The sequence below is a fragment of the Camponotus floridanus genome, unplaced genomic scaffold (genome assembly GCF_003227725.1).
Source record: "Camponotus floridanus strain SB8 unplaced genomic scaffold, Cflo_v7.5 scaffold45, whole genome shotgun sequence".
NCBI lineage: Eukaryota > Metazoa > Arthropoda > Insecta > Hymenoptera > Formicidae > Camponotus > Camponotus floridanus.
Window position 1 is genome coordinate 487,728 of NW_020229603.1, and position 21,810 is coordinate 509,537.

General features: G+C 38.6%; 1 protein-coding gene across 5 annotated transcripts in view; it reads left to right on the plus strand.

Annotated features, from left to right (window-relative positions):
- LOC105249330 (growth factor receptor-bound protein 14) overlaps positions 1-21,604 on the plus strand; it is a 235,572-nt gene extending 213,968 nt beyond the window's left edge. For 4 of the 5 annotated variants that reach the window (XM_011254705.2, XM_011254707.3, XM_011254708.3 and 1 more), the window contains 3 exons: positions 15,904-16,172; positions 19,708-19,801; positions 20,258-20,527. In XM_011254705.2, the coding sequence (XP_011253007.2) occupies positions 15,904-16,172; positions 19,708-19,801; positions 20,258-20,527 (633 nt within the window). Of the gene's footprint in view, positions 1-15,903; positions 16,173-19,707; positions 19,802-20,257 lie in introns of all 5 variants that reach the window. The other variant, XM_011254704.2, reaches the window with a different exon arrangement.
- Positions 21,605-21,810: the final 206 nt, after the last annotated feature.

Below are 21,810 nucleotides of genomic sequence, written 5' to 3' on the forward strand. Positions count from 1 at the left end.
CGACGACAGGGATTGCCGAAAATGCCGTTCGCGTTGCAGAAATTGTACCTCGCATCTCGATGTTACTTTTCAGGGTAACTTAAATTGCATTCGAAACTCATCTCTATTTCCCCCTCACTCGGTACCGAAAGAAGTTGCTCGAGGCAATCGTGCCGCAGAAGCTCGCGAGTGTAAAGTTTCTCTTAAGATCGTGTCATAAGTATTGCACGAGATATACACACACACCACACCACACACACACACAATTTTTATCTTTATTTTTCGAGGAGTGTAACTCCACAGGAAGGGATGTAAGAGTATACGTTTATATAAAAAATCCCCCTTAATTTTCGATAAAGAATTATCTCCTAAAATTTTTCGTAATTATTAAGAAACACCCAATATATATATATATATATATATATATATATATATATATATATATATATATAGCAAATTATCATATTTAAGAAATCATATGTGTGTGCTAATACAAAACAGATTAAACTTTTAATTCTATATTTAAAATTAAATAATACTGTCAACTGTCATTTTTATGTATTATTTTTGTACCAAAATCATATACAACGTTAATTTGGAGAAAGAAAAAAAATAATCAGACATATATATTGCTCTTTATTCTTTTTTACTTTTCTATTTGATTGTTGCCTCTAAATCTTCTCGAGTCACGTAATGAGATATTTCACTCTTATGTATTTCGCGAATATCAAACAGCGTAGCGAATGGTGGTAATCTCGCTTGCAGCTGTTCTCATCCAAATAAATTCCGCGTGTTACTCTTGTCGGTAAACCCCGGGCAACGGCGACGCACGCAATTGGCGTTATATATTTTCGCCGACCAGATGCAGCCGGGAGATGCATCTTATCCCCACTGGAGAGCATCCTGCCAAGGCTAGCGGGTCCTCCTATTCCACCATCGCCGCTGCCTCCCTTCCTCTCCTATCCTGACCGCTTCCGCCTTGTCTCCCTTCTGCGGATGGTCGATTCTATGCGCGTGCGCTCATGTAACCTTGACATTGAACGATTTCTCCCTGCCGCATCGCTCCCCTCTGCAACCGCCAACCCTAGTAGCCCTTCCTCTTTCTCTTTCTCTCTCTCTCTCTCTCTCTTCCTCTTCGCTAACTCTGTGGCGGACATCCGCGTCATCCGCCTGGCGAATCCGAACAAAAAAAGCCAGATAAAATGAAATAACAGTGAATCGCGTCCGTCGGCCTCGACACCCGCTCCTGTCAGACTTTCCCGCTGATGCGCCACTGACACATCCGATATCCGGAGAAACGCGCTGGTTCTCCTCGCTGTCTCTTCAAGGTCTCTGCAAAAAAAAGGTACCAGGGAGCTCCCTGATACGTCCGGTTCCACGCGATTTCCAATATGACAAATCAGGTAAGCTCCTCTCTCCGTCTCTCTTCTTCTCGGTTTTCCATTTTCCTCCAGATTCTTCAATGATCCGATAATCTCGAGCGATATCAATTTTCTGCTATCATATGAATCTCTTCGATGATACCGCATTCTGTCTCGAATTTCCCGCTGCAGCCGGGAAACTCGATCTGATGGAAATTTACATGTGGCACGCATCAACCGCATGCAAAGTTTTGCATGTCATCGCGGATCGAGTGTAAAGACAAGATGATGTAGCGCGCGCGAGCGTATGCGTGTATCGCGAGCATGCGCGTGAGTGGGTGGGTCTGATTATGGGCCCCGGGGACTCCGCTGCACTTCCTGCGCAACCTATAATTACGATTATCTAATCGCCGCTGCATTATGTAATGCGACATAACGTCTGGCTTGACAGACGCGACTCTAGAGGCCGTTTTTTCTCTCCTCCTTTTCTCTGTCTCCTTTTTTCTCCTTTCTTTTACAGACGATTTATGCGATTCCAGCGAGTGAAATTACAAATATATATAGAAATATATAGAAATTTGAATATATTAGAATATATATTGAAATTTGACAGGATCTTGAAATTAAAACAAAACTTTTTTTATTTCCTTTAATACCGATAAACTACATGGCCTGATTTTATACAATGCGCCAGATGCTCGTTGTTGAAAACATTGGATCACGAGCGATAAATTCTGTTCTTCGCCCAGTTTGTGGCGATCTATATTGATCTCTATCTATTACTCAAATGTCTAAATAAATTGATTTATTATCTCTCTGCAGTAAACCGGTTACGCAAGTCGAACTGGTCGTTTACAAGAACAGAAATCTCTTTCGTAGTAACTTAGTGACACGGAGAAAATAATAGTCTGCAGTGTTTTGCTTTCTTGCTCGTTTAACACATTCTTTTAATTTTTTAAGATTATTATTAATCCTGATTAAAGTAAAATTCACGCGATATTCACGAAATTTTTGATTATTTATTAAATCTAAATTTATTAAATCTAAAAATCTGTTAATTGATTATTCGAGTCGTCGAAATTCGGAAAGATATTATTATTTGCTTTCCTCGTAGATTATCTGAGAGAGATTGAATTTTTCTAAAACGAATATCCCTCACAATCGCGCAGAGAAAAAAAGAAAAAAGGCACGATGACGGGTATAACCGCGAATCGGGACAGAGTCATAACTCGTCCTTATTCGTATCGTCCCTCTTTCTGTATTTTACGACGACGACCACGACATCGACTTCGCACATTCCCTCCGTCTTTCTCTTTCTTACCGATAAGTCAAGACAGGAACTTTAAAGACCTTAATCATATAGATCGCCTAGCGCCAGTCATAAATATCGCCGATGCAAGCTCAGGTTGGCGCGCGTCCAACTTCGTTTAACCCCCGCTTAGCTATCTCGGACGCGGTCCGCTGTTCCGTTCCGCATTTAGCAAATTTCACGTCTTTTTCTTGCCCCCTTCGCCCGCGCTTCTCGCTCTCTTCCGCTTGTCGTAATTCCGCAGCTGCCAGAGTCTCTGGAGTCGCGCGCGACCATCAGCGGTTATTACATAATCTACGCGGTCGTCCGTGCCATGTATTTTCGCGGCATTCCTGATCCCGAAGCGTACCGAGAATATTGTCGCCCATGCCAAACGCGATACGTATCAGCATTAATTTATTTACTCGCTGGCAAATGTAAGTCACGGGGGAAACAAACTTTTCTTAATTGGAGAGGACAAGATTTCGCAAAGAAACACGCAAAATTCTGATAAACTGTATTCTATCATGATTTTATGAACAGATATATAAAATTTATTATTGTCATTTATTATTGTTTATTATTGTTATTTATACATGTATAATATATCTTGTATAATGTGACTTTTTTCAAGGATGAAGAAATTATCCGCAGATTTATAAAATATAAATAAATATTTCATTATTTAGTTCATATAATACTCCTGGCAAATCTCCAATTTTAAAATACAAAACTAAAAATAAGAAAATGTTTATAAAAGACAGACCTTTAAACAAATTGTAATTATAAATTATATCGTTTTAGCGTAAAGATATATGAATAATTTCTATCTTACTTTTTATTAAAATTAACGATTGATTATGAAGCTCGATTTGCGGATATACAGAATTCTATTGAATCCATCTCTGTGACGGTGCTTCTTTCTCTTGACATCAAAAACGCTACTGGTTAAACACATATTTCACGATTGCTAAAACCTAAAAGTGATCGTACATTAGATTTCTCCGCTCTTGACGTCACCGATTCTCCATTGTACTCGCAGAGAGAATGGTAATTACCAGCGTATTACATAACGCGTACGAACAGGGAGGAGAAGAGAGAGACAGAGAGAGAAAGAGAGCAAACGAGGGGAATAGAAGTTTCGATCGAATCTCACGGCCATCGTCGTCGTCGAGGAGAAAGGAACGGACGACAAGGCGAACCGACAAACGACCGAAATAGTTGATACGCGTAATTTGCATGATTGCACGGAGAATCGGCGGTGGCACTCGGGAGTTTATGCATTTGCGAGCGCTCTAAAACTGTCAGACACGATCACCGGGGCGATGGCGAGACGATGCACCGTCGTGAGGGTTCGGTATTTACGAGGACGACGGCTGACATTCTTAGGTTTTACGATCGGTGTAAACGGTTAACAAGAGCGGCGGCTGGCTACTCATATAATATCGCGATACACATTGTATGGATGCGCCGATATTTGGCCAGGTGCGCGTTCTAGGTGACTTTATAGGCGACGGTAATAATTCCGAAGCGATGACGAATCTTACCCTCGAGATAAAATCGCTCCTCGTCTGGTCCTCTAGTTCTAGCCTCGGGTCTGTCGTTCTTTCTCGGGCCTCGGTTGCTTTCCAAGCCTCTGCTTCCTTCTCCTCTCCTTCTACCTGGCAGAATAATCGCCGGAAGCGAATACCTAGAGATTACGCGACGTGTTCTTCAAAAGCTATTTAAAAGTACAGCCAAAGCGAGAGCATAGATTTCTCTAGCCTGTTAAGGAGTTATAAGCGCCAATTACGCGAGAGAACATAATTCGCTTGGAAAGAACGAGACACGCACTTTAAAACGAGAACTTTCTAACGCAAGTATTTTACATTGCGTGCTCGAACCGAGAGCAGGCAGCATCGTTAATATTTCTTGCAGTGAAAATTAAACATGCAAAATTACAGAGCTTTAACAAGTCGAGATTCAATCTACGAGATTTATATAAATTGCTTTTGTTTAATAATTTCGATCTTGTTTTTCTTTTGATAATAAATGTTTGCAGGTTAATGATTGCAGTGTTTAATGTTATCTTTTAATCGCAATCGAGATTTCTTCAATTTGGATTGATCAAAACTTGTGCATCGATGCATTGCTTATGATTCGGTACTATAATAAAAAGGATGCATAGTTAAATGATACGTGCACCGGATTGACGGGTATCAAAAACGAGTCGGATGACGCAAGCTTTTGAGACTTCTTTTTCAAGGTAACCACGTGCACGTTGAAGACAGGCCAGTCATGGCCAAGGACAGCCGTCAAAAGAAACCCTCTTTTTCAGTAAGTTCGCCGCAGGCGACTGACACGTGTAAATCTACCGGGAATAATGGCGGATGATAGATACATTAAATGATTGCAGTTTTCCTGTTTCTAGACACGCTAGAAAATAAAATATCTGGTTATTCGCGAATTTTTCAAGAATTCCGTTTGTTAAATTTCGTTTTTATTGTTGTTATATATAATTTTCTATTCTTTAAATTTTTAATTAAATAAATAATTAAATACTTTATATTTTATTCTTTATTATTCTTTCTTTTTTATTACTATCTTTTTGTAATAAAAATAGAAGTACCTTTTATTTAGTATAAAAGTATTTTCTTAAAAAGTAATATCTAATTAAATTATTTAAAAAGAAACGAAAGATCGCTCGCGCGCGAAAGTCATTTTTCGTAGTTATATAATTAGAAGGAATTAACCTATTTTTTTTCATGCTTCTAGCGTCAGATAACACATTAATGACGCGAGCGTGCAGCGAGGCTACAGCGGGACCGCTAATTTCGATCTTGATTAATTTACCGCCGAGCGAAGTCGGAGTTACTTCAAGTATGACTTTGCATAAGTTGCGCGCGACCGGAGATTAATCTTGGCGCAAATGTCATTAGGCCGCTGCACTCTCAAGATTTGGCCCTGCAAATTTCCTCGAAAAGAGAACTCATCTTTGAATATCATTTTCCGCGTCATCGCGATTGTATTTTCTCAACTGTGTAACAATTAGATGTTAAATATAAAAATTTTATTTCCGAAAGAAGGGTATTTTTCTTTTCTTGTTAAAAATAATAGATATATGTGTGCATGCGCCTTTAGACATGTACGACAAAAAAGAAACAGTATTGCAATTAAAAATACTCTTGAAATATGTCAAAAAAAATTAAACATTTTAGGAATTCCTTCAAATAAAAGAAGCGACGATAAGCGTCTCGTGAAAATTTCACGATACGTTATAAGAGAATGGGAATTCGTGACACTTGGCCCCGGGCAGTTAATTTAATGTTGAAATAACGAAGACCGTTTGAGCAAGTTAAAAGGTGCATTGATGTCAATAATCGGTTGACTGCCTCGCGGCGTTTATCTCTCGCTATCTGTCTCTCTTTTTTTCTTTTTCTCTCTCCAATTCTTCCATCTTCCGCTCAAAATTAACGCGTCTATTTTTATTCACGCTGGAACGTGCTTCTGGCAAATTGTTTAACACTTCTGGAATACTGGGAACACTGTACACGTGACCGATCGGCTAATTTTATCTTATACGCGCTGGCATTTTGCCATCTTGGACTCTTTATATATATTTGCCCGTTGGATACATAAACTATATCGAGCGCAATTTCTCATATGATTTTCGATTGAATCATACATTGCCTTACATATTTAAATAAAAAAGATTTATAAATAAAAGTTAAGCCACACATTCGAAATTTGATAAATAGGCGCATTTTTTCTCATTAATTGCGCAATTAAATAATATAAAAATAATATAAAAATGTAGATATTATTTTGTATTAGAAAGGAAAGAATATTTATTAAAATTATAATATCTGTTAGAGAATATATAATTATTTTGCAATTTGATTTACATGATGATATAATTATGATAAAATTATAACATGAAATTACTTTAAATAATTTTTTTAGATAAATAATGATAAATTGAATCAAGATTCACAGCAAAATAGATTGTCTTAAACATTCTCTTGTACCAATGTCCCATTGATCGCGGCCGCGTATAAGCTCTACGCCGAGAAAGCCAAGAAGCTTTCCTCCAAAGCACATTCGGTCTTTCCCAATCTCCTTAACAAGCCATTTCCCGCGAGTAACTCGCGATCGATAGCTGCGAGTGGCTTTGCGCACTTCCGCTTTTGCCTACCGGCGCAATTTTCGGTGCCTCCAAGAAAGACGACGATGCGTCGCGACGTGCATTGTCGTGCATTCCCCGAGAGAGCGAGTCATCTGGTGTTATCATGCGATTCAGACCGAGCTCTAAGAGAAGCCGAAGTGGGGCTCACGCGGCACAACAAGCCATTGTGTGCACGATTCGTCTTCTCTCGTTGCCTCCACGTCCTTCAGATTTCCGTATCCCACTCTAGCTACCATCGAACATGGCTGTATTGAAAGATGCCATGGTACACTTTGAGAGAGACACGCTTGAGGATCATACATTTCTAAAGTAATTTCCTATTCACGATATCCACAATATTGTTTCAAATCGATATGCTATTTTATTTTATTTTATTTACCGATAAGTGATCGAACAAAAACTGTTTCGACGGAGTGAAATAATTTTTTTGGCTGGCGACTTTATAAATCGGAAAATCGATGGCGAGCAATGTAATTTGAAATTGCGAGAATTAAATTAGTTTGGCATTAGCGTGTAATTGCGACGCGGATAGGGGCCTCTCGGGTTTTTCTCGGGTTTCGAACACGCTTTGAGCGCGCCGTTTATTATTTAAATTGCACGGGCGCGACTGAGCCGATTTATCACTCTTCTCGCTCGCTCTCTCTCTCCCTCTCTTTCGTTCTCACATATGCGACACGGCTGAACATAATCGCCGCGCACGTACAACCATGAGGGAGGATGCGAGAAATCGAACGCATCTGAATGCCGGTGCACGCCCACGCGACGCATTATACGTTCGCGCGACGTCGGTGACGGAGTGCAAAGGGTGCATATAAGTTATCGGTCTACATCTGAAATACCCCCATAACGATCGACGCTTGCTTTAAACACAGTCTGCACGATACCTTCTTTCTCTTTTTCTAACAAGTACGCTTGTTTCAAACTTGTTACAGGAAACTTGTTGCAGCGCTGTAAAGTTGTAATATTATTTAACTCGACTAGGGATGCTAGTTAACGACACGACGAGAAGGGCAAGTTAGCTCATTAGCATTTTAAGGTACATAATGTTCTTTTTTTTATTACCTATTTACGCATCAGCATGAGAGTTAGTGAGAGAAGATCATTGTGCAAATTATGTTTTAGGCGAAAAAGGCTCTATATAGATAATTTGACTATTATTATGAATGAATCGGATATCCGTGAGTTTTGAAGAAATTATAATAAAAATCTAATTTTTACTCCCATTTTTGGAGGAATATAACTTCACAGGGGGAGGGATGTAGGAGTATATGTTTATATGAAAAATCCCTTTTAATTTTCGACAAAGAATCATCTCCTAAAATTTTTCGCACTTATTAAGAAACATCCTGCATATATAATTTTTATAAATATGATTTTCAATTATAATCTTAAGGATGTTTTGTATGCACAATTCCAGCAAAAAGTGAAAGCTGAAAATCAATATTGACGAATATCCACTTTTAGTGTATTTTGAGTCTGAGAAATTGTGTGGAATATTACAATTTAATTTTAGCTACAGTGCAGAGATGTATTTTTTAATTTATTGCGTTTTTACTGAAATATTCGAAATTTTGTTAATCGAAATGATTAACTTGGACAGAGAATTTCGCCTTGTGACAGATACATGGCTTACTTCATTAAATTATATTTAATATCTTTTTAATCAATTAATACTTGTATAATATTATTTGACCAAATATTTCCTTTGTATCTAAACTTTTGTAAATTTTAAATTCTGAATATTATTTTCATGTGTGTTTTGAATCGACGTGGTTATACGTTTCCTATAAAATAATTCGGTGCAAATTAAAATCCTTATAACATGTGAACGCTTTAGTGAATCGATTTAAAGATTGTACTGAAGATTCGAAACATATGTAAGGACATTCTGTACAATTTTCATTAAATTCTCAATATTTTGAAAATAGGTACAAAACATCCTTAAATAACATATATATTTTTAGAAATTACATCAATTATCATAAAAAAATCTGCCCGTTCTTTTTCACGTATTGACTGATCCTCGGAATGATGTCAGGCTGCTTTCGCCTTAAGCTCTTTGTCCACGTTTACCATAAAGAGAAGAAGTACCCCACGCGAAAGAAACGCGCTTCCCGCTCGCGCTCGAGCACGGGACGACAGTTTTTGCATAATTTTACGTCAATCATCGTCCGGCTGGAGAGCTCGGATGGTTGCGCAACGCGACGATAGGGATCTCTTGAAAAGCCGGGGAACCGCACGGCTCGGCCGTCCGCGTAATTTGTCTTTGTTCGACGATGTGACCGGGCTAATGTCGTTGGACGGCCGTTCTTCCATTATTTCAGGACGAACTTCGCCTTCCTTTTCTCTCTCTCTCTCTCTCTCTCTCTCTCTCTCTCTCTCTCTCTCCTTCTCTCTCTCCCTCTGCGTCGGACGTGTTCCCAAGCGAATCGCCGGGCACAATTAACGTCTATCTAAACTACCGGTCGACTGCTATCTGAGACCGAGCGTATCCGATGCAATTTAGGAGACGTCCTCTTCTCCTACTGTGTGTGTCTTCCGCAATGAACGCTTCGCGAAAGCTGCACTGACGACGACGACGACGAAGACGTGCACCGACGACGGCATTGTGACAGTATAAATTCGCCTTTGTCCGATAACCTCGGACAATTAATACCGAGTTGCTCTACGTGCGTCATTGTGCAGTCGTATGACTGCGGCTCTCGTTGCTGCCGGCCTGTTGTGTAACATCCCTGCGCGGGGATGTCGTAAGCTAGCTATGGCCGATGTCGGACGTTACCTAGCTTTGAGTCTCTCGTCTCTCCTCGGACCGGATCAATTATTCCAAGTAATCTCGTACTCGTGACATTTTTTTTCGTACTGTCACTTCGTCGTATTTTTTTCTTTCATCGCAAATAGTTTCCGACGATGTTCTCCAGTTTTGACGGAACTTGGAGTAGCTTACGTAATAAAATACTGTCGACATTTTTCGTTCGTGTTAATGTTCGAGTTTAAAAGATAAAACCGCCTCTGATGGACAAAAACTTTCTTAATTTGCGAGCATCCTTTTAGAGTACTTTTTTATTACGAAACTTTTTTATGAAAAATACTTTTCCCTAATAGTTTCCAATACATCGGCTATAACTTTCAAGGATAGTGCTGACCCTTTACATGACGATATCGGCTACACGAACGAAAAAACTCATTAAGATTTCTTTTTTGCTCCAAATTCTATCGAGTTCCCTAAAAATAAAATCTCATGAAGAGAAAAAATATGATTAAGATGGTAAGATTTATAAATATTATATTGATTGTAATATTAATTAAAATCTCCAATGCATATCTGTCAGCATCTTCTTTTTTTCACTATTGGGAGACTCCGGGGATTTTGACTCGTATCGGAGCACGCGGACGAGCAGGGGTGCAGGGTAAAGACATAAAGGAGGGTAAGGTAGGGAAGGGGCATCGTATAATATGGGGGTGAGGAGAACAAAGAGTGGCATGCGCAATAGCGTCGATCGGTGCGAAGCGAGGCAGGCCCCATGTTCGTTCGTTCGTTTCTTGGCTATTCGACCCTGCACAGGGACAGTTGATGAGCGCTTAGCAACAGGCTTATCAGGGGTTGTCAACCCCATCTCACGAATTTCCTCGCTATCGCTGCTGTTTGCCATTAAATACAAACAAATTTTGCAAATTCGATCGATAAATTAGTGGAACTTTATCGTGATTCTTCGAGGAAATTCTTTTCGTAGAAACTTATTTCTCTTGCGCAAGGAATAAATATATTTTATTCTCATAAAATGTCAAGAAAACTGCGAGTGTTTTTGCACTTAAAAATTTTTTAAAAAATCTAAAGAAATATTTTATTCTCCCTTTTTCTCTTTCTCCCTCTTTATATGTATAAAACTAATTTATTTGAATTATATAAAATTAATCTTTAAGATGTATACATAGAAAAGAGATATCGTGTATTGTTTCATGATAGAATTCTTCTAAATCTCGTTAAATTTTAAAGCAAATAGTTTTTCCCATCGCGAAACAATATTTTATTATTTTTTAAAAATCATACATATATTTTCTTTCGACACAGATATCTCCATTTACAAATTGAGAACAAACTGTCGGAAACATCACAAATGGAAAATTTCCAATCGTGTAAAATATCAAGTTAAAAACCATTATAATGCAAACATAGAAGAATACTGTCGGATTAAGTTTCTATAAATAAACGTGGAAGCGTTGTGTTGTGGCTTCTCTTTATTTCTACAAAATATTAGCTGTCTCTGGCGGCGCTCGATGAGACGAGGGGGGAGGGTGACGTAGCGATAAAAACCTCTCCCGCGGTATACTACCGGAAATAGCATATCCAACCTCGATAAAGCCCTTCCCGACGTGTCTCGCGGTGCCAGTGTTTTCTGAGTAAATATGTTTAATGGAAATCGACGCGAAAGTTTCTCGCGCGTATGTTCCGTTTCGAAGGCATCTTTTTTATCTCTTTGCTTGTGCAACCAATGTATCCACGTGGCTGATAACGATAGGGTCTGGTCACCTGGAATCGATACCGCGTGAGTCGGATCGATAATAGTGACTGCCAGTCGGGTCTCCAGGTGCAACTTCTCCCACTTCCTCCCCCTTTTCTCTACCTCGACCGTGCTTGACCCCCGCGTTACTCTTCAGAGGAACTCTCGACATTCACGGAAGCATTTTTGTCCGATAATATTGTCACGCATACAAACGAAATTATTTCATGTATCAAAATATCTGCTGAAATGCTCCGATATCACAAATCTCATTTTAATCGATTCGATTTTTTTTATTTTTATTCTTGTATATCATTCATCAATCTTATTTCTTCGTAATCGCTTATCGGTTCTCGAGAGCGATCTCTCGCATTATGCTATCGCTCGGTCACGAGGCGAGATAGTAACCTAGTAACATCCAAAGGAATGACTATTGATCGGTTGATGCGTTTTTAACCGGGCTGTTTTTCTAAGCGATCAAAATTGCAAGTTGAAAAAATGCAACTTTAGTATCGCATAGAGACTGGCAACTTTATAAATAATCTAATGATGAAAAAAAAGGATCGATCAAACATTTGTTTAAAATATTCAAAATAAAAAACTAAATACAGATTCTCACAGTATCTTTTTTTACTACATCGCAAAATTAAAAGTTTATGTCAAAATTATTTGCAATACTCGAGGGAGATTTTCATCCTTTTATTTTTATAAAATTACTTTGTGCATATGTTGTTTATACTTGGGCGTAATTTGTACAAAATTTATTCGTGAATTCAATGACTTATCATGCGCCTAGTGTTTGACAGACACTACGCGATAACTAGCAACCAGCCAGCTTTGAGTAAAACGATACCGGCAGACAAGGGAGGGATGCTTTTATCGGTCGTAAAACAACGTTAGGCATCCACGATAACGAGGGAGTCGCGAAATGCCGCGGGAACGGAACTTTCGAAGGAGAGAGCGAAGGGAAATCCAATCGCTAGTGGCGCACACAAACGGTATTCAGAAGGACTCACCTACACATATATGCGCGTGTTATGTTGTTGCGATATCACCTCGAAATTTCATAATATCATCGTTATATCAGCGACAATTTAAAATATCATAAAGCGAAATAATGCGCGAGGCGATGGAGTGATAGGTGAATGCGAATATTTACGCATCGAACGCTGGCGATTTCGCGAGATAGCGATACGTTGTCTCTAAGGAAAAACGTAGTCGAGAATTTTGGAAATGGAGCGAATCAAATAAATGAAATCTAATAAGCTGAGGTATTTAATAATCACCTCATTCTAGCTGTCTTATCGTTTTTGGCACAGATTATAAAATTATATATTGCGTTGTTTTTATTGTTTTATATTATAATAAGTGTAAATTCTTTTTTCTTTTTCATGACAATTCTGCAAAGGAACGCCACTTTAGCTTTGTCGCTAATAATATTACATGTGATGGGATATATTTAAAATGTAAAATTTTATCTCATCAACTTCAAACGAATTTCAATAGAATTTAGATTTAATTAGAGATATTTGTCGTCGAAATATCCAGTCATACGAAGAAATTTTAACGTATATTAACGGCGATTTTTATGTCTCGTTGACGTAAAATTACGATGTGGACTTTCTATAAGCGAATGTAACAAAATTTCTTTATGAGAAGAAACGCGGCGCAAGATAATGATAGTAATGGTGCTGCAACCTGGACGTGTCATTTTTCGACGGCTAGCGCTTTCGCGAAGCGGGATGGAAGTTGATCGAACGACGAGAGGGTTGATGAAGGAAAAGGAGATGGAGAACGTTATCCGCAGCACAGAGTCGTAAACTTCGAAGGAGCTTGTAATAACGATAAAATACGATGAGGAAGCCTGGTCGAGCGAGAAAGCTCTCTCTCTCTCTCTCTCTCTGACTCTCTTCCTCTTTCTCTCGCGCGCTTTCTTCACTGTATATGTTCAAACCGACGAAGTTAGGCCGGAAGTTGTAAACTCTCTCGAAACCCAGGAAGCCCGCAGCGTGTTAACTTCGCTCATCGGACATCCCTTAAAATATTATATACACATGGCCGGACTTAGATTGGTCTCGGCTACGCTCGTCACGTCACCTTGTTACTCGATGCATCGTTTAAAAATTAATTTACCTGCAGAAACTCTACCGATAGACGTTGTTAATAATTTCTCATTATACCTATAATATCTTTATCTCCTTTTTATCACTCTTTAAACTTAATAATGCAAGCGAGTCATATTTCATCAGAAATCGTTCTAGAATAAAATCCATTTTGAGAAGACGTGATGATAGACAAATATAAAAAAAGAAATATAGACAATTTCAAAAATTTCTACATACTTTCAGAAAGTTAGTGCAATTACCGTTAAATTATAAAAAATAAATATAATAACGTAGAAATATTTCTCAAAATAGAATGTTATTTTTCTCGTATGCTAGAGAATAATTTCTAAATCGCCGTAATATCGGGTCATGACAGGCCTTAGCAGCGATGTCAAGGCCATGCTAGGAAAGCCCATCACGAGAATCTTCCTCTATTTCCCTCTTCAGAGAGCAAGAGGGAAGTAAGCCGAAACTGGAAAGAGCCTAGTTGAACATTGATCGCGGCTACGTTACGGGTGTATAGCGCCACACCGGCTTTTCTGGTTTCCGGCAGGGTTCTCGAAAGCACCCTCGAATTCTCGCTCCACGATAATTCGCTGATGAGAAACTCCGAGCCCTTTCTCTCTCTCTCTCTCTCTCTCTCTTTCCTCTCTCTCTATCTTTCTCTCTCTTTCCCGTAATTCCCTTTCCGGACGTACTTGCGCCGCGAGCGTCTATTTATTTTAACAACCGACTAATCCACTACGTGCGCTCTGGTTTTTTGCTCGTTATCAGGAATCTAAAGAGCGAAAGAGGCTTACTCGTATGACGGTTCAAATTATTCTTCGGAATATAGCTCAAACACCGGTCTTTCGGTACCTTTGCGTTTTGAATATATTTCGAATTTATTTGAAATATATAGGCATGTATTTATCACTCTAATCAATATGTATCCAAGTATTTTGCAGATATTTGAACCACAATTTCTAATACTTAAACTGTGAGTTTGATTTTAGGATACATTTTCATGAAACTGTGGATTTAGCATATACACAATACGTCAGAATTGCACTAAATTAAGGCGCTCTAAATTATAAAGTTTATCATCTCGTATGATATCGAGGTTCATTTCAATGTTCTTTATCGTCGATTGCCGAATCACGATTTGCGGAAAGAAAAGTCCGCGGATAGAATTATTGCCGGAACGCAGGCGGCTATGAGTTATCGTCCGCGATTTTTACCAGCTGTATCGCATCCGAGCCATAATTTCACGAGAGATTTGTGGGGCGTAGTTTGTTCGCCGTGGGTCACTAAAAAAGAGAGGGAAGCAGGAAGAGAATTCGCCTCTTTCCCTCTCTTTTTCTCCCACATTTCTGCAAAACGAGTTATTTACTGGACTGAAAACTACTCGCGTTTCTAATCCCAAATAAAAGTGTTCGATGGCGACCCGGAAACGGCTCTCTCTTCATCGCACCCGTTCGTAAACGGGCTTCCGCTTTTACCAGAGATGAACGTCAAAACGCTCAAACTCACATTTATACTTGAGTTATAGATAGATGTATTTATCCTAGAATCATTGAGCGTAACAAAATTTAGATGCGCATTTTTGACCGAAACATTATATATCCGCGTATTCATTAAGCCGAAAGAACTATATAGTTCTTTTTCTAAGTCAAAATTTTTCTATGATATACAGGATGCTTCTTAATAAATGCGAAAAATTTTAAATGATTCTTTGTCGAAAATTAAGGGAGGTTTTCCTTATAAACATAACTCCTACATCCCTCCCTGTGGAGTTACACGCCTCCAAAAATCATTATAGGTTTTTACTTTTTAGATTTTTATTATAATTTTGGTTTTGTTCCAATTTTTCCAACATTTATTCTAATTTTATTTTAAGTTCGAAACCTATGTTATTTAACATTATGCTGTGCACGATAACGTATTTTATTTTTCTCCTTAAAAACTACTGATTTTATGCAAAAAATAAAAGAAATAAAAAAGTTTCTAAATAAATCAAACATTTTAATGCATATTTTTAGATGATCATATTCCAGCCCATTAAAAAGTTCTGATCAAAAATTGAATAGAGATTGCTAGTTTCATCCCTTTATAACAATACGGGAGACTGAAAGAAATATTAATAAATAACCTTTTTACTAGTAAAAAATATCCTAATTTCATTTCTTTAACTTGTTTCAAATTTTAGAAAAAAATAAAAACCTAATTTTTACCCCCATTTTTGGAGGAGTGTAATTTCACAGGGAGGGGGATGTAGGAATATATGAAAAACCCCTTTCGACAAAGAATCATCTCCTAAAATTTTTCGCATTTATTAAGAAACATCCTGTATATAGACCTGTATATAGACATTTCATCTTTTCATCTTCCTGTATATAGACATTTCATCTTTTTCTCAATTAATTTTAAATAAATAATACTTTGTATTTAAGCGGAAGGTTAGTTCAACCTTAATTTCCGAGAACGAGACGAGTATATATGAAATACGCTTGATTCTTCCTTGCAGGAGTCGATACGATCTCGGGTGGCGATGGACTTTACTGGTAGTGTGGGCAGGATAGTTGATGACCCCAAGGAAGCTAAGGACATAGCTGAGAACGAGGGCATGATTTGGCGACGGAGGTGGCGACCATTCTCGCGTACACCACCAGGTTGTGCTATGATGAGGCTGCATGGTCTCGACGGTGGCATACATGTTCTTCAGCCTTGGTTCCACGGCGGTCTCAAGAGGGATGTCGCAGCGGCCATTATAAGGGATCACGGTAGTGTCGACGGGTAAGTTTTAATTGATTTTGAACTAGAAAAAATATTAACTAAATGGTCAAAGTGAGTGTGAAAAGTTTTTACATTTATCTTCAAACTTTATTCTTGAAGAATTTTATTTAATCGTTTAAGGTATATTTAATGTAGAAAAGTTAAATACATTTTTTTACATTTACTTGAAGAATTAATTTGTATCAAGTATCAAAATTTAGAAAAATGAGCAAGATAGAGTGAGAAGAAGAGATTATGTTTTTTATCATTTTTCGTATAAGAGCGATTCTATTTTAAATTTCTAAAAATAACGCGAATCTTTATAGTGAAACATTAAACTTGTCTTATTTTAATTTATGTCAGACTATAAATTTTTCAAGCAACAATTATGTCAGAGCTGTTTTTTCGGAGTCAGATTGTTTCTTCTCGACAAGTTGTTCGATCACGCCTGCGAGATGATTAATAGAGTATCATCGCGGGTTACAACTGCGGTATCGTAAAGATGCTCCTTTTCCTCTCCCCAAAATCCCGATCTCATCGATGCTAGCGATGATAACTGTCATCATCCGGAGAGAGGGTCCGCTTCGAACCCGGTTGAGAGTTATGACCTCGAAGATGCCGGCGCGAACGACACGCCTGACCGGCGGTTACGTAACTCTCGCGATTATTACGAGCGATCGTAAATCACGATGAATTCCTATCGAGCATCTTGTTTCTTTCGCCCACCTTTACTTCTCGTCTTTCTCTTTCTTTTATTAATATCTTATTATTTGCTAATCTGCTTGTGGTCGCTCACGCATTGAATTTCAATGGCAACGCTTTGAATTTCAATGGCAACGAGGTTGTCCAACTGATTTTATGTTTGCATAAGCGTGACGTTTCGCATTTAATTAATAATAATTTGATTAATAATAATAATAATATATGTGTATTTTTTTCATCGTCGAGAAAATAAATGATAGACAAGATTCGATTCATATATAAAAATGTGAGTAAAGACGAGCAAAAAATGAAATTCATCATCGTGCAAACGCACACAAACCGCTATTTATAATGTCAAATATATATATAAATAATTATAGAATCATATTTCATTCTCTTTAAACAGATATTCGAGCATAATTTTTTTCTTCCTTTCGCCTCCTCTCATTTCCCCTCTTTTTTTTTTGCCTCCCGTTGCCTTTAACTATACCGCCTTGTCCGAATCCGTCACCGCGACCACATTGACCTTCGCATTTAACCCGTATTGACCCGGTATTCCCATCAAGCCTTACACGTGTAGACACGCCTTTGAAACGTTAGAAATTATTAATATCCTAAATTAGATTTCATTATTATATTCGCATAGTCACTCTTGAGATGGTACATTGCTCTCCAGGGTGCGTTACATATATTAGCGGAGCGAAATTGCACAGCGTAATTAAACGTTAAGACTAATTCTAGAGAGACTTAGTGTTTACATAAAATAAAAAATACGGTTAATAAAATATATGAAAAATATTTGTGGACGAAAATTGTGAAAAAAGGAAATTCTGAAAATTGTACAATTCAAGTAAATAACTTGTCAACGCGTCTCAACGATTTCATCTAATGAGTCTTGCATGTAGCAATTGAGTTGACGTTAATCATCATCCATCGATGATCTTCTCTATCGACCCGATCAGCGGCATTTTGCCGATTATTACAGTTTTTCGCTTGTCCCATCCGCTTATCTTTCCTCTGTGTGTACGTTGTATGTGTGTATTCCTCGATCTCATCTTTTATTCGTCGTACCAGCGTCGGCAATCGCGGATAAATGGTTAATTAACGACTCTCTCCATCTATCTCGTCGCGCTTAGCTCCGGGTAATTGAGTGCTCGGAGATCACGTAGTTGTCTCCGGGTTTTACGTTCGTTCAGGGGCCCTTGCATAAATTTGCATAATCTCGATCGTACTCGCCTCGCCGCCTTCTCGTCGTATTCTCTTCCTCGTTCTTTCTCTCTTTCTCCCGACAATGTGAAGAGAAAGGTGAAAAGAAGAGAAGAAAAGGGAAGAAATGGAGAAAGAAGGAGAGAGAAAGAGAGAGGAAGAGAATCCCGTCCCATACCTTCTTTTACCTAGCATTTGCGAGTTTTTCTCGTATCGTGCTCATAAACATCGTTGTCGTTAGATGTGAAAAACATTCTAATCGATTCCACTCCAAACATTGTTTACTAATAGCCTTTTGTCCCTCTATTGCCAGATCGGATAGTTCGAGAGATAGAGGAGACCATCCATATTCTACCGATGGACGAGCTCCTTTGTATCGTACGGAACCGTAACATCGTTATCCTAACTCGGGATAGTCCTTGGACATTACCGTTCCGTAGCTGAAATTACCGTCGTGTCGGTGTGTTATCTGCTTGCTTGGCGGACGCAGAATATTCACTCGCATGAATATTCTATTGGGCGAGCATCATGGTTGATGGAAGGCGATGCCGGACATTAGTAAACATTACCGCCGCTGTATATGAATAATAAGGGCGAGATAATTAAAAATTAAGTTACGCGGCATAGATAAGAAAGCTTCTTGCAGTGAAACGAGTAATCAAGCAAGTATTTTCGATTTTCTGTAATAAAAGGTTACGAATTTTCAAGATATTACGGATCAGTCATGAAAATAAAAATCTTTTTTCTCGATTTACAAAATGGCGAATCGTTTCATGCATATTTTTTTACGAACACAGTTACAAGTGTTCTACAATATATCTCATTGATTGTTAATACCATATGTTTATCTTAATTGAAAGGGAGCAATGAATGTTTGATAAAATTTTATCGAAAGGATGCTATTCTTGGCGATGGCAGCGAGATTTCTCGGCGTAAAAGTACCGGGAAAGAAGAAGGAAACGGCTTCCTCTACTCGCCAGAGTTTTACGATCGCGTGGCCACGTTGCGAGCGTTTTACGATGCGACTCTCTTTTTCTCTCTTTCTCGCTGCAGCACCCAACCTGCTTCGTGACCGACCGGTCGGTCCTGTCTTCGTCGTTACATCCCCTGACCTCCATCCCTTCCCTCCCTTTCGTTCTCTCGTCTCTGCTGTTTCTTTTTAACCGTTTCGCTCGTCCCGCTGCCTTTTACGACTATACTAATTTATACCGCGATATATCCTGGACAAGCCGTTTGTGTATGTCCTTCCTGATATCAAACATCTAACACCCGGTGCAGACCTGCATGTTACAAAAAGCAGCCTATCTCTCCTGCATCTTTCGACTAGGCCTGTATTTGAATGTCTTTCGTTTCAGTTTTTAACTCTTTCTCTTACGGCTTCTGTATATACACGTGGCATTCAAATCTCTTAAAGATTGTCATTCAATATTAATGTGCGCGATAGTATGTTTGATAATGCATCCTTATAAATGTCTTACACTATGTCGTATAATAATATCAATCATTTATTTCGATTGCTATTCAAATTGTTATCACGATGTGGGAGAAGTTTGATGTGAAATAAATCGAATTAAATTAATTAATTTGATAGAATCTACATTAATATTCGCCACGAATTCTCAAAATATTATGTTTTACATATTTGCAGTGTGTTTCTGGTCAGGGAGAGCAAGAGCAATCCGGGAGCCTTCGTTCTGACCTACAAGTACAACGACAAGGTCTTTCATGCGCAAATTCAGCCCGTAAGTATCTGCGATCCTAATCGATAATTAACGATAAGAATTGATCCTTTTGCAGTCGAACATTTCGCGGTGATTAAATGCAGAAAAGTTTTTTCGATCTTTAAAGTCGAATGCAATTAAAGTCTGCTGCAATTATATCACGTGCAAGTTAATTACAAAAATTAAAAAAATTCACCTGATTTTTTTGCTATGCAGATTAACTTTTTTGAATAAATCCATATTAAACTGTATTTATTAAACTATATCCTACTTTTATATCCTACTTTCAATATCATCGGTGTTATTTAATGCGATAAATAATATTTGATAACAGTTTGATATAGTTTTTCATATCTAACTTTTTAATTTTGTTACAAATTATTATTCGAAGTATGCTTTTTAAAAACAATCCTGTAATATTTTTTAAACATTTCAACGTTGTTAAAGTCTTTACGTTGATCAAATTTTCTCTTTCAGATTTTTGACGAGCGTCGCAACTGCTGGTTATATACTCTCGATAAGGGGGCGACCAAGTTCTATGACTTGCTGCAGCTGGTCGAGTTTTATCAACTGAACGCGGGCTCGCTACCTACACGATTGACCCACTACGTGCAGAATGGGGTGAAACCGCCGCTGCACAAGCCGGAGGACGGCGGTGCCTCGCCATCGCCGCCTGAGGGCAGCAGCCAGCGAGTCAACAGCACCGACAAAGTCGCCGAGCCGTGCAGCAAACCGAGCAACATTTGAGTATAGGACAGCCGGCGACCCGTCAGTGTTGTTGACGGCGATCGTCTGTCGACCGTTTGCGTCACCAGTGGACCCCTTGTTCCCGTCACCGACAATATCGTGATGGTGCATCGTAACAGCAGTAACAACAACAACAAGCACCTGGGGAACGATAACAATGGTAATGGTGACGACAATGGAAATCGCGGCGACGTCCACTCGACACGGTCGGGTTGCTGGAGTCTATGTCTTTGCAGTTACAACAAATGGGATTTGTAGCGCAATCGGTAGTAGCAGGGCGATATTCGAGCACGCATGAAAAAGAAGAAGGTTGTCTTGTCGCGAAGACGGAATGAAAGAAGAAAAAGAGGAAAGAAGGGTGAGATTGTGCGGCTTGAGAATCATCCTCAGATCGCGATTTGTTTTAATAAGCAACGCAGCGTATGTGCGACGTCACTGGGTCGGCTGACCCGTGTAACAAGAATGACCAATTTTTAACGGCGAAATAATAACAAAGAAGATATGATCACCGTGAGAAAAAACACAGGATCGCTGTAGTACAAGAAGTTTTATTTTTATTTTTCACGTTCGTTTTGATGTTCTGCTCACGCGGATAATGTCCAAAGTAGCACGGCGTTGATATCCGCCGACAGCGATCCTCACGGAAACGAAAACCTCTTTGATGGTTTCAATCGTACATTACTATGTTAGTTGTCGTGTAATAAAGGATCCATCTTGTGGTCTAGACTTCCCCAAAGACCAAACTACTTTCGTTTCTCTTTTATTTAAGATTTTCAGCGATAAATATGTCTAGACGATCAAAGAAGCATATATTTGTTTTTCCCATTTTTATTCTTTTTTTTCTTTTCATTTTCTACATGTCCACGTTTGCACAAACATGGCGCGCATGACTAGATTACTAATCGTGCGCGAAGATATCGTCATTCGCAAAGTTATTCCGTAAGAAGAAGAGAAAAACGTGATTGTTCACGCGTATGTATGCATAATGCTGCATTATATGCATCATTTGGATGCGAGAGAAAGAAAGTGGATAGATAAGCTGTCGCGAATTACAATATAGTTATATCGTAATGAGAATTAGCAATATATAAGAGGAATACAAAGTTTGATCTTTCCACATATGCATGTCATGAGCGCGCGTGTATGTATGTATGTACGTACGTGTGTGTATGTATGCGTGCGTGCATGGGAGAGAGAGAAAGATGCGACAGAAGTTACATGTGATTTTCTCCTCTTCTATTTTTTTTTCGTTTTTTTTTTGATACGCATTATGCGTATCGACC